The following is a 13453-nucleotide window of genomic DNA, read 5'->3' on the forward strand; positions in this document are numbered from 1 at the left end:
CATAGAGTGGTGAGTCTGTGGAATTCTCTGCCTCAGAGGGCGGTGGAGGCAGGTTCTCTGGATGCTTTCAAGAGAGAGCTAGATAGGGCTCTTAAAAATAGCGGAGTCAGGGGATATGGGGAGAAGGCAGGAACGGGGTACTGATTGGGGATGATCAGCCATGATCACATTGAATGGCGGTGCTGGCTCGAAGGGTCGAATGGCCTACTCCTGCACCTATTGGCTATTGTCTAATGGGGTTGAGATGGAAAGATAGATCAGCCATGATTGAATGGCTGAGTAGACTTGATGGGCCTGAATTTATAATGGGAAACAAGGAAATGGTAGAACAGTTAAACGAGTACTTTGGTTCTGTCATCAAATCTGCCATTCCTCTGTTCATTTTACCAATTGATCAACATCATCCTGTTGCCTATTAATTATCCCCCTCACCAGCAACACGACCAGATTTGATACCGGTTGGAATATGACACCATTTGGAACACGACTCAAGGGCAGTCTTGAAGTTGCTTAAGAAAGCATCCCACTAATTGCTGGAACAGGATGTGTCAATTTGTGGCAGCAGATTGAGTACTTTCACTGAGTTTTGATAAAGAGCTAAATAATAACTATCTTTTGAACGCAATCACATTTTTATAGCACCTTTTCACAAATTAAGAATATTCTATTTTTTTTTCCAACCATTGAAATGCTGCTTCATTGAAATGTATTACTAGTGTAAGGTAGGAAAATGGCATTCAGTTTGATCACAGCCAGCTCCCATAAACAGTGATCAAATAATCTGCTTGTGTGATCCTGATCCAAAAATACTGGCCAGTATACTAGAGAGAATTTGCTTGCTCTTTAACTCTTATTTTTTTTGTGATGTTTGTGAGCATGTGGGTGACATCCCGGTTAAATGGCTCACAGGAAAGCTTGGCTAGTGGTCTCTTTCTCCCGAATTTTGGTGCTAGTCCAGATCAAAACACTGAAGTGGGACTCAAATCCACAACCTGACTCGGAGGTGAAATTATTTCTAAACCCACGGTGGAACATATTAATGGTTCATCATTCCTGTGCAGAGGTTAAATCAGCGGAATAAAGACAGGTCGCTGGAACGTATTCGCTCAGAATAATATCAATAAATTAGCAATACATTTTCTTTATTGTATGCTGTACAGTGCAAGTGGTTCTTGTATTCAAATCTACTGTCCAAACCTTCATACATACAAATGACAGAATTATTACAAACTATCATGACGGAAAATTAAGCAGTAGAAAAGTTAAAAATGTGCATTCAGTCTTGTTATACCTTGCGATATGTATGGTGTGCGTGAAGCAGTTAATGAGAAATCTTGGATCGAACCCCTTCCAATTATTTTCAAAGATTTAAAGACGGGGGGGGGGGAAAAAAAGAAAGAAAAGCAGTAGCACCCTTAATGATACCAAATACAGTAAATATTTTAAATCTGACAGTAAACCAATAAAACTGAATTCCAATAAATGGCTTATATATTCATTATCCAACCAATTTCTTTCCTCGATTACCACAATTGAAATTATAACTATAATCAAATCTCATTTTCAGACATTTGAAGAAGTTTCCTGTTATACATTTTTTTTTAAGACAAAAAAATTAGGTAGATCAAGCATAAACTTAATGTGATGATTATATCATCAAGTTTTTGATTGTGAGTATGATTGTGAGTATGATTATATCATCGTTTTTGATTAATGAATTATTTAGTCATTTTAAACGTGTCACTTCCTTTTGAAATCCATTCTTAAAAAGCCTACAAGTTCATCTAAAGTTAGTGGATGGATGGGTTTAGGAATTCTTCTTAAGTACCTTAGTTGTCACCTGAAAAAAGAGAAAACAAATATTAACTTGTGGGGGAAAAAAATGTCAACGTTCATTCTTGAATCAGTTTCCCCATTAGAAGCATCTGTCTCCAAAGTCTGCAAGTTGCTGCTACTAGAATGAATGGTAAAAATGCTCTGCTGCGAGTAAACCCATCATCTATTTTCTTCACATTTTCATTTATCTTCAATATCTAGCAAAAAAAACCCCGTAGAAAATGACATTTAGAACAGATACATGTGTTTAAGGATAAGTGTCAGACTTGATTCCTATTCTATGCGAACATTACTCATCTTTGTTTCATTGCTAAGAGGGGTAATCCATGTGAGTGTAGTTGGTTATGGGGGGAAAAAACTAAGAGTAGGCATCTTGCTATTATCCTTCCTGTTTATTATGTGTGGAACTGTAAGGGACAAAACAGGATTGAGGACAAATAACTTGTTAGGTTAAATGTCTGGGCTCACGCCATGAAAATAACTGACAAAGTGAAATGGGCCTTTCAGGTACCTTTCAAGAACTGAAAATCTTGAAAGTGGGCTGTTGGAGGCCCTGCAACAGCCTGGGGCTCGACTGGACCGGGCATCTCTCCCAGAGGCCGAGCACATGGACTGGACAGGGCCGACAGTGGTGGAGCAGCAGCAGAGGACACCAACAACCACGCTTGGCAAAGCTGACCCTGCAACATCGCCAGCAGAACAGACCTTCATGCCAGGTAAAGATCCCTGCACTTACGACAACTGGGACTTGAAATTGGCGCCAAACTGTATACTGTCTCAGTGTTCTACTACTACACACTTGTACTGTATCTGAGATGCTTATCTAATATGTATCCAAGTGCTCATCTATGGAGATACTTGTACTGAACTGTTTACAAAAATGAATTTCACTGTACCTCGGTACATATGGCAAATAAAGTACCTGGAAGATTTTGAGCAGAGAGGTAAAAGGAAATCAAAAACCTTTTATGAACTGCTGTAGCATTCATTACATTCTAATATGTGGCTGCACTGTTAACACTTATTACTCACAGTTTTCACTTCTGTGTACGCTGCTAATCCATCCTCTCCAAGTTCCCGTCCATTGCCTGATGCTTTGTATCCACCAAATGGAGCTTGAGCCCCAAATATATCATAGCAATTTATCCTGCGGGATAAAATTTGTAGGTTCAAATTTGGAAACCAGCTTTCAAAAAGAGCGCAGGAAGGAACTGCAGATGCTGGTTTACACCGTAGACACAAAATGCTGGAGTAACTCAGCGGGACAGGCAGCATCTCTGGATAGAAGGAATGGGCGACGTTTCGGGTCGAGACCCTTCTTTCGACTGAGTCAGGGGAGAGGGAGACACAGAGATAAGGAAGTGTAAGGTGTTTAAACGAAACATCAAAGGGGATGAGGTCAAGGAAAATGTAGAATAGATCATTATTAGCTAGGAGACATTGACAAGGAAGCACACAGAGATAACATTTAATGAAGGGGACAGTCAGATTGGTCAGAGAATGAGGAAGGGGGAGGAGGGATGCCAGCCCTTCCGCTTCCTAGTTCTCCGACCAGTCTGACTATCCCTGATTAAATTTCAAATAAAGTGTTTCTGTGTCTAATGGCACTTTTTATAATCAACAACGTTTGTTGAATAATGCCAGTACAAATATATTGAGATCAACTTGCATATCTCTATAATGTGGATGTATTCAATATCAGGTAATTAAATATTTCTGTTATATTATTGTGCAATTTGTTCAGAAAAATTGCAAAACTACCCATCCAAACAGCAGTGCCCAATATTCAGCAAAGAGCAGTTAGGCAGTCACTTGCACAAACAGTAAAGTATCGATAGTCACAAAATGCTGGAGGAGTAACTCAACGGATCAGCAAGCATCTCTGGAAAAGAGGAATAGGTGACGTTTCAGGTCAGAACCCTTCTTCAGACAGGAAGGTTCCGACCTGAAACATCACCTATTCCTTTTCTCCAGAGATGCTGCCTGAGCCACTAATGTACTCCAGCATTTTGTGTTTATCTTTGGTATATACCAGCATCTGCAGTTCCTTCCTACACAAATGATAATGGTTAGTTTCAAAGTCGCAAGTTATATTATACACCTCCAACCCCCCCCCCCCCCCCCCCCACCATTAAATTAAATACACATTAAAAATAATTTAAAAAATATAACATGCTGGCTTGTGGACACAGCCCTCTAATGTCCAAGGGATTCTATTATCTAGATATGTCTTAAATTAGCAAGTAAGTAATTAAGTAAATTTTATTTAAATAGCACATTTAAATCAATTCGCATTGAAACCAAAGTGCTTTACATAGAAGAAAGTAAGTTTCCATACATCCGTATAAAATAATAAAGAGAAAAGACACATCACACCATAGAATTTAACATGAACGTCCCCCCACAGCAGAATCAGCATTTTACACTGAGAGGGAAGGCACTAATAAGGTCAGTTAATTACGCAATTTCAACCATTCTCTTAGGCCATGCATTTCAGGTATTTCTCTGGGTGAAAACAAAATCACCCTCCCATCCACTCCCCACTACCCTAAATGTCCTCTTTACTTATGGAGACCTGCAATAAACTTTCACCTATCCCTTCACTGAATAGTCCGGCTAACAAATGTTTCCTTTATGACAACCGATTAAAAATATTTATTTAGTATCTTACCTATACTTTATGGCTTCATGCAGTTTTACCCTTAATTCAATTATAGAACACCTTCAGATTTACCCATATGCTGCCTACCAACAATTTCTCATAATCCCACTTTGCCTTCCTAATTTTTTTTAATTGCTTCCCTACATTTTTTATACTAATTGCAGCCTCCCCCATCCCCTATCTGGCATATATTCGTCTTTATCCAATCCTCAATAGGATTTACATCCTTGACATCCTGGGTTCCCCTGTTTACCCCTGACTTTTACATCAACAGGAACATGTTGGCCTTGAACTCTTGTGACCGCGTGGGTTGCCAGTTTCCTCCCACACTCCAAAGACGTACAGGTTAGTAGGTTATTTGTCTTAGTTAAAATTGTGATTTGACGCTAGTGTGTAGCGTGTGCTTGTATAAATGGAGATTGCTGTTCGGCGTGGACTCGGTGGGCCGAAGGGCCTGTTTCTGCACTGTACCTCTAAACTACACTAAAGTCTTCAAATATATTGCACACTGAACAATCCTTTGAAACAAGACAAACAAAATGAGGTTTTCCCACTCAGTGGTAAGACTAAAAAAGCAGAGTATTATTTAAAAGGCATGAGATAATTACAGCTTGATATTCAAAGTGATCGCGATATCCTCTTATACAAAACATAAGCAAATTTTGCAGGTACAGCAAATAATTGAGATGTTAGACAGAACCCTAATTATAATGCAGATAGAGCAGAAAATAAGTCTTGCCACAATACAATGCTTTGGGGAGATTATGACATGGAGTAACAGACGAAATTTGGGTCACCCTATTTAAGTAAAAATATACTTGCGTACAAGGCAGTGCATTGACAACTCACCTGGTTGATTACTGGCATAAACTGAGCAGAATTGGTTATGCTCTCTGAATATTAAAAGGTCAGAGGTGATCTGATTGAAACATTCAAGATTCCGAAAGGCTTAACGCGATAGAGACACATAAATGTTGGCTTTGCTCATGAAGTCAAGAACCAAGGGCATTGTCTCCGAATAAAGCGGGAAGCAACTCAAGTCCAAGATTCTCTGAAATTCTCTCCCCAGAAAGTTGGGTGCTGAGTCAGTTGGTATGTTCATGGCTAGGATAAATAGACATTTGGACAACAGGAGAGTCCCCAATTATGGGGGGGGGCTAGAGAAGACATGTGGACTTCTCCTGTTCCATCATTGGCATGACCAATATACGATGAACAACATTTATGCCCCACAGTCTTCAAATTGAAATGGAAAGTAGACGTAGATATCAGAAAAGACACAGGGATCACGCACCCTCATTATAAAATGGCCGTAACATTTATGGCCATAACAGAGTGATGCACATTAATTTGAGGAACAATTACTTTTGGTGGTTTCTAGACATTCGGGGAAAAACGGAAGAAATCCAAAAGTTGAGCAATATATATATATATATATATATATATTGTGATTATATAGGGAAGCTTACCAGACAGTTCCTACGCGTAATCCATGAGAGATGTAATGAGCTTTATTGATATCGTTGGTGAAAACTGCAGCTGCAAGTCCATATTTGGTATCGTTTGCTCGTTCAATCACCTCTTCCAATGTCTTAAACTTCAGAATCTGCATCACTGGTCCAAAAATCTCCAAGTAAACAAAAATAAGAACTTGCATGAATATAAATGTTGACTCAGCCTTCTAGATTTTATGGAGACTTTCGATAGAACAGAGGGGAAACAATTAACTTCCGAAACACTGCTTGCCAGCAGAGCACTAGCCCACAGACCTTAGATTCATTATGTTGCTCTTGGTGAAAACTCAGATAGGCAACACCGCTATTAATTAAAATAAACATTTACTTGGACTTTGCGGTATTGTAAGAGGAACCAGGGACGATTCCTGCCTTCCGCCACCCCCCTCTCCCATAACGAATCATCTCACATTCCTGGCGTGGAGAGGCTTCCTGTGTGGACTGGTGTAGGGTGAGCCAGGGCTGGGAATGGAGTTGCTCAGTGCTGAGCCGCAGGGCTCAGGCCTGAAACATGGCAGGCATGACGAGTACAGGCCATCGCTGATCTGGAAGCACATATACCATGTGCAGACACATCACGCAGATCCTGCGGTTTCTCTCTTCCCCAACTGCTGGGTACTATGCAAGCTGCCATCTTTGTCCGCCTGCAGTCTCCCCATTAGGAAATCAACAACTGCTATTTACTTCAGCATCGTGACACATTGACTGAAAAACGCAAGGATTTGACTCTTGGCTTTTGAGCACTTGGCTCTTGAAGCCTGCTCCACGATTCATCAAAATCATCGGTGATCTTCTACCCCATTGCCATTTTACTTTATCTTTTGATTCCCTTAATACTAGAAATCCATAGAACACTAATGAATTCAGTGACTGATCCTCCACAGACTTGGTATTGAATGGCCTTCTTCTTTTTCTGAGATTGTAACCACTGATTCTAGAGGCCTTAGTCATGAAAACATCCATCTGCATCTAGCTTGTTTCAATTGATCGCTTCTCATTCTTCTAAATTATAATGCATACAAGACCTAATCTATTCAGTCTCGCCTCAAATGGCAAAATCAACATCCGTGGAATCTGTTTACTCTATCTTCATTACACCATCAGTATTGCAACTATACTTTGCAGGTAAAGAGTCTAAAACAGCGCATCATACTTCAGGTTACATCATGTCTCTGTACTGTACACTGCACAATGACAATAAAACTTGAATCTGAATCTGATCCATCAGCAACTAAAAGGTTCTTACACTGTAGATGCTAGAACCTTGGGGGAAAAACACAGTGTTGGAAGAACTCAGCAGGTCAGGTAGAATCTTGCGGAGGGAATGGACAGACCACATTTTGGGGGGAGACCTTTCTTCAGCATCTTCACATCCAAAATATAAGCTGTCCATTTCTTCCACTGCCTGACCCACTGAGTTCCACCAGCAATGTGCTTATTGCTCTAATTCTTTATGGTGGCTGAGGGATAAAACATTGTTGGAATTCCCTTGCTTTTCAATAAGTGTAATGGGATCTTGTATTCACCCGAGATGGCAGAGTGAGTTCAGTTCAATGTGTTTCCTGAAAGACAGGATTACCACCATAAAACCATGTACTTGCTACCAGCTCTGCACTAAGCATCAGTTTGGATTCCAGTCCCCAAATTTCTGGAATGGCTCTTGAACCTATTATCTTGTTATTTAAATACAAGTGTCACATTACGCAGGTTATCAAGAAAGCTGACATGCAAGGTGAATATTACTGATATTAGACAATGACTGTGTACTGCAATAAATCACCTGGTCCACTCCAAATGCATGTCACAAGCCCATTACCACTAGGAGGGACCAGAGCACCCAAGTAAATGGGATCGCTACCACCTGAAGTTCACTTACAAATCACACCATCCTGACTTGAAAATGCATCAACAGTCCAGCATACAAATCTTGGAACTCAGTACCCAATAACCTTCACTAGGATTGCAGCGTTTGAAGATGGCAGCTCACTGCTACCTTCTCAAGGGCAACAAATGCTGACCTTGCCAGCAAAGCCCTGATCTCAGAAATAAATATTAACAAAGTAGGAAATATTGCAGAGTTTGGCAGACCTGGTCTTTCAGTTGTGCCATGGGCTGTTTAAGACAAATAGACAGAAAGAGGCTCACTTTAATATCTTGTCTAAAGCATACTGCGTCGTGGTATTCCTTCAATATACACTAAGATGCTAATCTCGATTACATATTTGTCACCTGATATGGAAGAATACAGAGCTATGAATAATTCTTCCATCCCCATCCCAGTACCCTTGAGTTATTGAAATGGGAACTAGTACTCTAAATAGGTGATCAAGGGTATTATGACAGTGAGGAGGAGATTCACTGTGATGGATGTTTGTGTGAATTAAATTGTTTGTGTGTCTTGTAGAAATTGTTTCTTTTTGTATGGCTGTAGAAACACGTTTGAACCTCATTTGAGGTTCAAATGACAATGAATACAAATATTGTAATATTGTATAAAAGTGAAAAAGATAACATTTATAGACTAAAGTTTCCTGGTTTCTGAGACCGGTCGACTCCCATAAAAGCCGCAGTGTGACCTTACCTCCTCTCTAGCAATTCTCATTTCATCCTTCACATCTCCAAACACTGTAGGCTGGATAAAGTAGCCACGATCTGCTGCCACTTCACCTCCACAGAGTAGCTTGGCTCCTTCTTTTTTTCCAGTACTAATGTATCCCAGAATTTTATTAAATTGCTCTTCATCCACCTATGACACAAATTGATTGCAATAATTGTTGTATTCACTGTTCCAAAGATCAACATGTATAGTCAAGAGCAAATGCTCATTAAGAATATGAGCAACAATTTATTTCTGTGCCCTAGTGAAATATCCAAGGATTTTTTTTTTTAATTTGCAGCTTCAAGTCCAGTATTTTCTCTCCTCGATTCTTGGTGGTATTTAATTATTTTGACTTTTTTTTTCCAACCAATGATTCCTTTTTACTTTCAGATTGAAATGGCAAATGTCAGCTGGCAATTCCAGCAATAAAAGCATCATAATAATCTTTTAAATATATTTTCTTCATGACGAAGAATTTTGCCAATTTGGATGGTTTACCATCAGCCACAGCAGACAGGAATCACTCCACTGATTTTCTTTCCCATAGATGTGTTCCTCAGCTATGGATTCATCACCAAAACTCACTTAAGGACTATAAGTGTTTAAGAAGGAACTGCAGATGCTGGAAAATCGAAGGTACACAAAAAAATGCTGGAGAAACTCAGCGGGTGCAGCAGCATCTATGGAGCGAAGGAAATAGGCAGCGTTTCGGCCCGAAACGTTGCCTATTTCCTTCGCTCCATAGATGCTGCTGTACCCGCTGAGTTTCTCCAGCATTTTTTTGTGTACCTTAAGGACAATAATCCTTCTTCAGAGTGTTGCCACATAACAGCATAGCCGAGGTTAATGATACTACTGTACATTGCAGTTTGAACTTGGCAGATAGGGCAGTCACTGGATATGGGTTATACCTGGTCTTAGTTTAGAGATACAGCGTGGAAATAGGCAACTTCGGCCCACCAAGTCCGTGCCGACCAGCAATCCCTGCACATTAATACTATACACTAGGAGCAATTTAAAAATTGTAAGCCAATTAACCTACAAACCCGTACGTCTTGAGTGCGGGAGGAAACCGGAGACCCCGGGGAAAGCCCATGTAGGTCACAGGGATAACGTACAGACAACACCCGTAGTCAGGATCGAACCTGGGTCCCTAGCGCTGTAAGGCAGCAACTCTACCGCTGTGCCCCCAACATCTGAGGCATTACATTGGTATTCAAAAGAATTAACAGAAGGAAGTGTAAATGGTAAATGACCTCTTCACAGCATGAAGCATCGGGAAGTAGTATTCATTTAATAATAAAGAAAAACAACAGATTCTTGAAGCTAGTTGATTTCCCAGGACATCTACCTGTGGCCCTTGCTCATTCTTGGCGTCAAATGGATCTCCCACTGTACGACGTTTTGCTCTCTCCACACTCTGCTCCACAAATTGATCGTAGATAGCTTCTTGAACATAAGTACGTGTTCCAGCGCAGCAGCATTGTCCTTGGTTAAAGAATAGCGCAGTGTGGGCCTCCTCAACGGCAAAGTTCACTGCAAAATGGAGCAATGAATTCGATTATTTCTGAATGAACATTTGCCAGGAGGGAAGAAACTGCGAAACTAGTTTTCATCTTATCTAGATATGACCACAAAATGAAATATTATTCAACATTCTTGACAAAATATCATCCTTCAGCACATTTGCAGATTACTAGTTCCTTTGGGTACGAGTCATCATTATTTGAATGAGTTGAGTGAAGAACATGGCAAGGAAGATTAGTTTTCAGATGCTCCATACATTCTTTGTTGGTTTAGTTTAGTTTAGAGACACAGGGAGGAAACAGACCCTTTGGCCCACCGAGTCCGTGCCGACCAGCGATCCCCGCACATTAACACTATCCTACACACACTAGGGCCAATTTACATTTACACCAAGCCAATTAACCTACAAACCTATTCGCCTTTAGACGGCGGAAGGAAACCAAAGATCCTGGAGAAAACCCACGCAGGTCACGGGGAGAATGTACAAACGCCATACAGACAGCATCCGTAGTCGGGATCAAACCCAGGTCTCTGGCGCTGTAGGCGTTGTAAGGCAGCAACTCTACCGCTGCGCCACCGTGACACCCAAAGTTGATGGGCACGGTGATAACTTTTTGATCTTCCTTTTTCACTTTGAAAACAATTTTTTTTTTTAAATGCACATACATCGAACGTTTTGTTAGCATTTCAGGTTGATGACTATAAGATGGGCCCTGAAACACAAACTGTTTCTGCCACCACAGATGCCGCTGACCATCTGAGTATTGAGCATTTTCTGTTTTATATCAAAATTCCACTCTCTGTGATATGTTGCCTTTTCATAGGCACCTTTATTGAAAACGTGTTTGTCTGCAACCCTAAAAATCCACAGAATGAGAGTTTCATTGAACATGGACTTTACTACGCAGAACCAAATAAATATCAAGACGAAGGTGCAACTGTTGAAGTTGCAGGTCCAGTAGTATATCTTACCATCGGCGTCGGAAAGAATGATGTTCGGACTTTTCCCACCCAGTTCCAATGTCACCTTCTTCAAATTACTTTTCCCTGCAGCCTGCTGGATAAGATGGCCAACCTGCAAGAGATCATTATAAACAGGTTTGGCAAGACATTCTTTAAAACTTCTGCTCACGCAAAGGTATTTAAATAAAAACAAATGACTGCAATGGCTGTTCAGGGAATGTTCTTACAAACAAGGAAAATGATTAGTCATCCCCAAAGTCAGAATTAATCTCTACAAGGTCTTCTGTTATTGGTGACCATGACCTACTAAAAGAAACATTGTTACAGATTGGAATATTTTGCATTTGAGCCACACAGGAGATATATCAATTATCACTTTCCTCCTCGTAAATATCTATTCAAAAATATTGTAACTGACCTCAGAACTAGCCACAGAATAGTATCAATTTCAGAACTCGTTTAGAACACTCGAGGTCTTCCTTAGCAGTACCACATAGAGTACATAGGCAGGCAGGTCAAATTGTAAATTAGTATGTAGTCCTTTGGGTATCAATCGCCCATCTATAGTCCTGTCTGTCATGGTGGCAAAAGTGGCACACTGGCATGATTTAAGGGAATCAACTACCATTTTCATCTTGGTAGCTACAAATGTAAAAAATATTTGGCGCTACTAGAATTCCTTGAAATTGCTAGCGTCAACAAGGAATAATTGGCAGATGAGGAACCTGTCTTGAAGTCTAGGCGTTGGCAGAAACCAACAAGTTTACCTCCTTGGTAACTGCAGTTGGCATACTTTCAAAAAGGCGGGGACAAATCGCAATTAGCACAAGCTAACTTTAAGTAGTACCATCTTTTGATAGTTTTTGAGCTCATGACTCAGATGGCAGACGCCGAAAAGTACTGTTCATTGTGGCTGCACAAACTATTCATGTTAATTGACAGGCAGTGCAACGTTGCCAACTGCACGGCAAACATTTGCATCCAGAACCCATGTCCCATCGAGCCAATTTCATGACCTCTTGTATTCATTTTTCATACTGTTTTGCAACAAGAGTATTATTGCAAGTTAGATTGTAATTAACCGCTTAAACTATGTAAGGAAGTCCTTAGGTTACGGCACGTTTGTTCCCATAGAAAAGCTTGTAACCGTAAATTGTTAGTAATTCGGAAATGAACAAAGGCACAGTGGTAGCAGAGTGACCAGGCACGGGAAGAATGACCAGCGGCCGTCCTCACTGACTCAGTGAATGATTCTGCTCAGCGCTTCCTGGGTTTGCTTGGCTCAACCCAGCCCCCAATTGAAGAGAAAGTGAACGAAAATGTCACATTCCCACCTAGGAAGTCCATCCCACCAGTCTCCCAAATGCTCATTCAAATATCAGACAAAAACTAGGGAGGACCTGTATATGCAAAAGTATTTACTGCAATGATTTGGTGAGAAGAGAGACACGAAATGCTGGAGTAACTTAGAGGGACAGGCAGCATCTCTGGCGAGAAGGACTGGGTGACATTTCGGATCGAGACCCTTCTTCAGATTGAGTTCTGAAATTTGGTCAGTTCAATTATGGATTTCTATATTGTGTTGTAATCTATTAATTGAATGTTAAATGGTCAGCTCGACATAGATTACAAGACCTACACCAAACCCAAACCAATTAGGAGCAGACGAGGGCATTCGATCATATTTGTGATCCCAGCTACAAAGACAGATGTGTACAGCAATTTGTTCTTATAGTTACCCAACCAGATGCAACTAAATTTAAAGTAGCTATTTCTTCCCAATAACCCTTTCTGGCTTAAGTCCTCCCTCCACCACCTCCAGTTTAAATTCCATTTGGAATATTTTGGAGGACCAAGAAACCAAGAACCAAGAATGAGTATTAATTTAGAAGAAATCTTATAATATTGCTAAGAAAGGCAGCAGGACTAGGAATTCAGTTTCATAGACAAAAGCAAAAGATGACTGGAAAAAGACAGAATGAGAATAAACTGGCAAGAAATATATGAAAGACAGTTTCCACTTGTATGGGAAAAAGGATTGGAGACATTATTAAGGAAAATAACAATGGAAATGATGCTGCTAGGATCTATTTCTAAAATTCCATGTTAACTTTATGTGGTTTTCAAGACTAACCTCCGTGGATCCTGTAAATGCAACTTTATCCACATCCATATGCGCGGCAATAGCTGCCCCAGCTGATGGTCCATAGCCGGGAATAATATTCACTACTCCTGGTGGGAACCCAGCCTGTTAATTAAGAAAAGTGTGACAGACGTTAAGAAACAAAGCAAATGTTTATAAATGTTTGTGTAGCCAAAAGAAACAGCAAATAATGTTATCATTGCTTCATT

The 13453-nt window shown here is 40.3% G+C and overlaps 1 protein-coding gene across 1 annotated transcript in view; it reads right to left on the bottom strand.

Moving 5' to 3' along the window:
• Positions 1 to 1121: 1121 nt before the first annotated feature.
• aldh2 (aldehyde dehydrogenase 2 family member) overlaps positions 1122 to 13453 on the bottom strand; it is a 29008-nt gene continuing 16676 nt past the window's right edge. Inside the window, exons 7-13 of the mRNA XM_033043716.1 lie at positions 13236 to 13349; positions 11111 to 11213; positions 9963 to 10147; positions 8594 to 8758; positions 5968 to 6125; positions 2869 to 2983; positions 1122 to 1840 (exon numbers count right to left, since the gene is read on the bottom strand). Coding sequence (XP_032899607.1) covers positions 1808 to 1840; positions 2869 to 2983; positions 5968 to 6125; positions 8594 to 8758; positions 9963 to 10147; positions 11111 to 11213; positions 13236 to 13349 — 873 coding nt within the window. The 3' untranslated portion in view covers positions 1122 to 1807. The remainder of the gene's footprint in view (positions 1841 to 2868; positions 2984 to 5967; positions 6126 to 8593; positions 8759 to 9962; positions 10148 to 11110; positions 11214 to 13235; positions 13350 to 13453) is intronic.

The sequence above is a fragment of the Amblyraja radiata genome, chromosome 25, assembly GCF_010909765.2.
Source record: "Amblyraja radiata isolate CabotCenter1 chromosome 25, sAmbRad1.1.pri, whole genome shotgun sequence".
Classification (NCBI taxonomy): Eukaryota; Metazoa; Chordata; class Chondrichthyes; order Rajiformes; family Rajidae; genus Amblyraja; species Amblyraja radiata.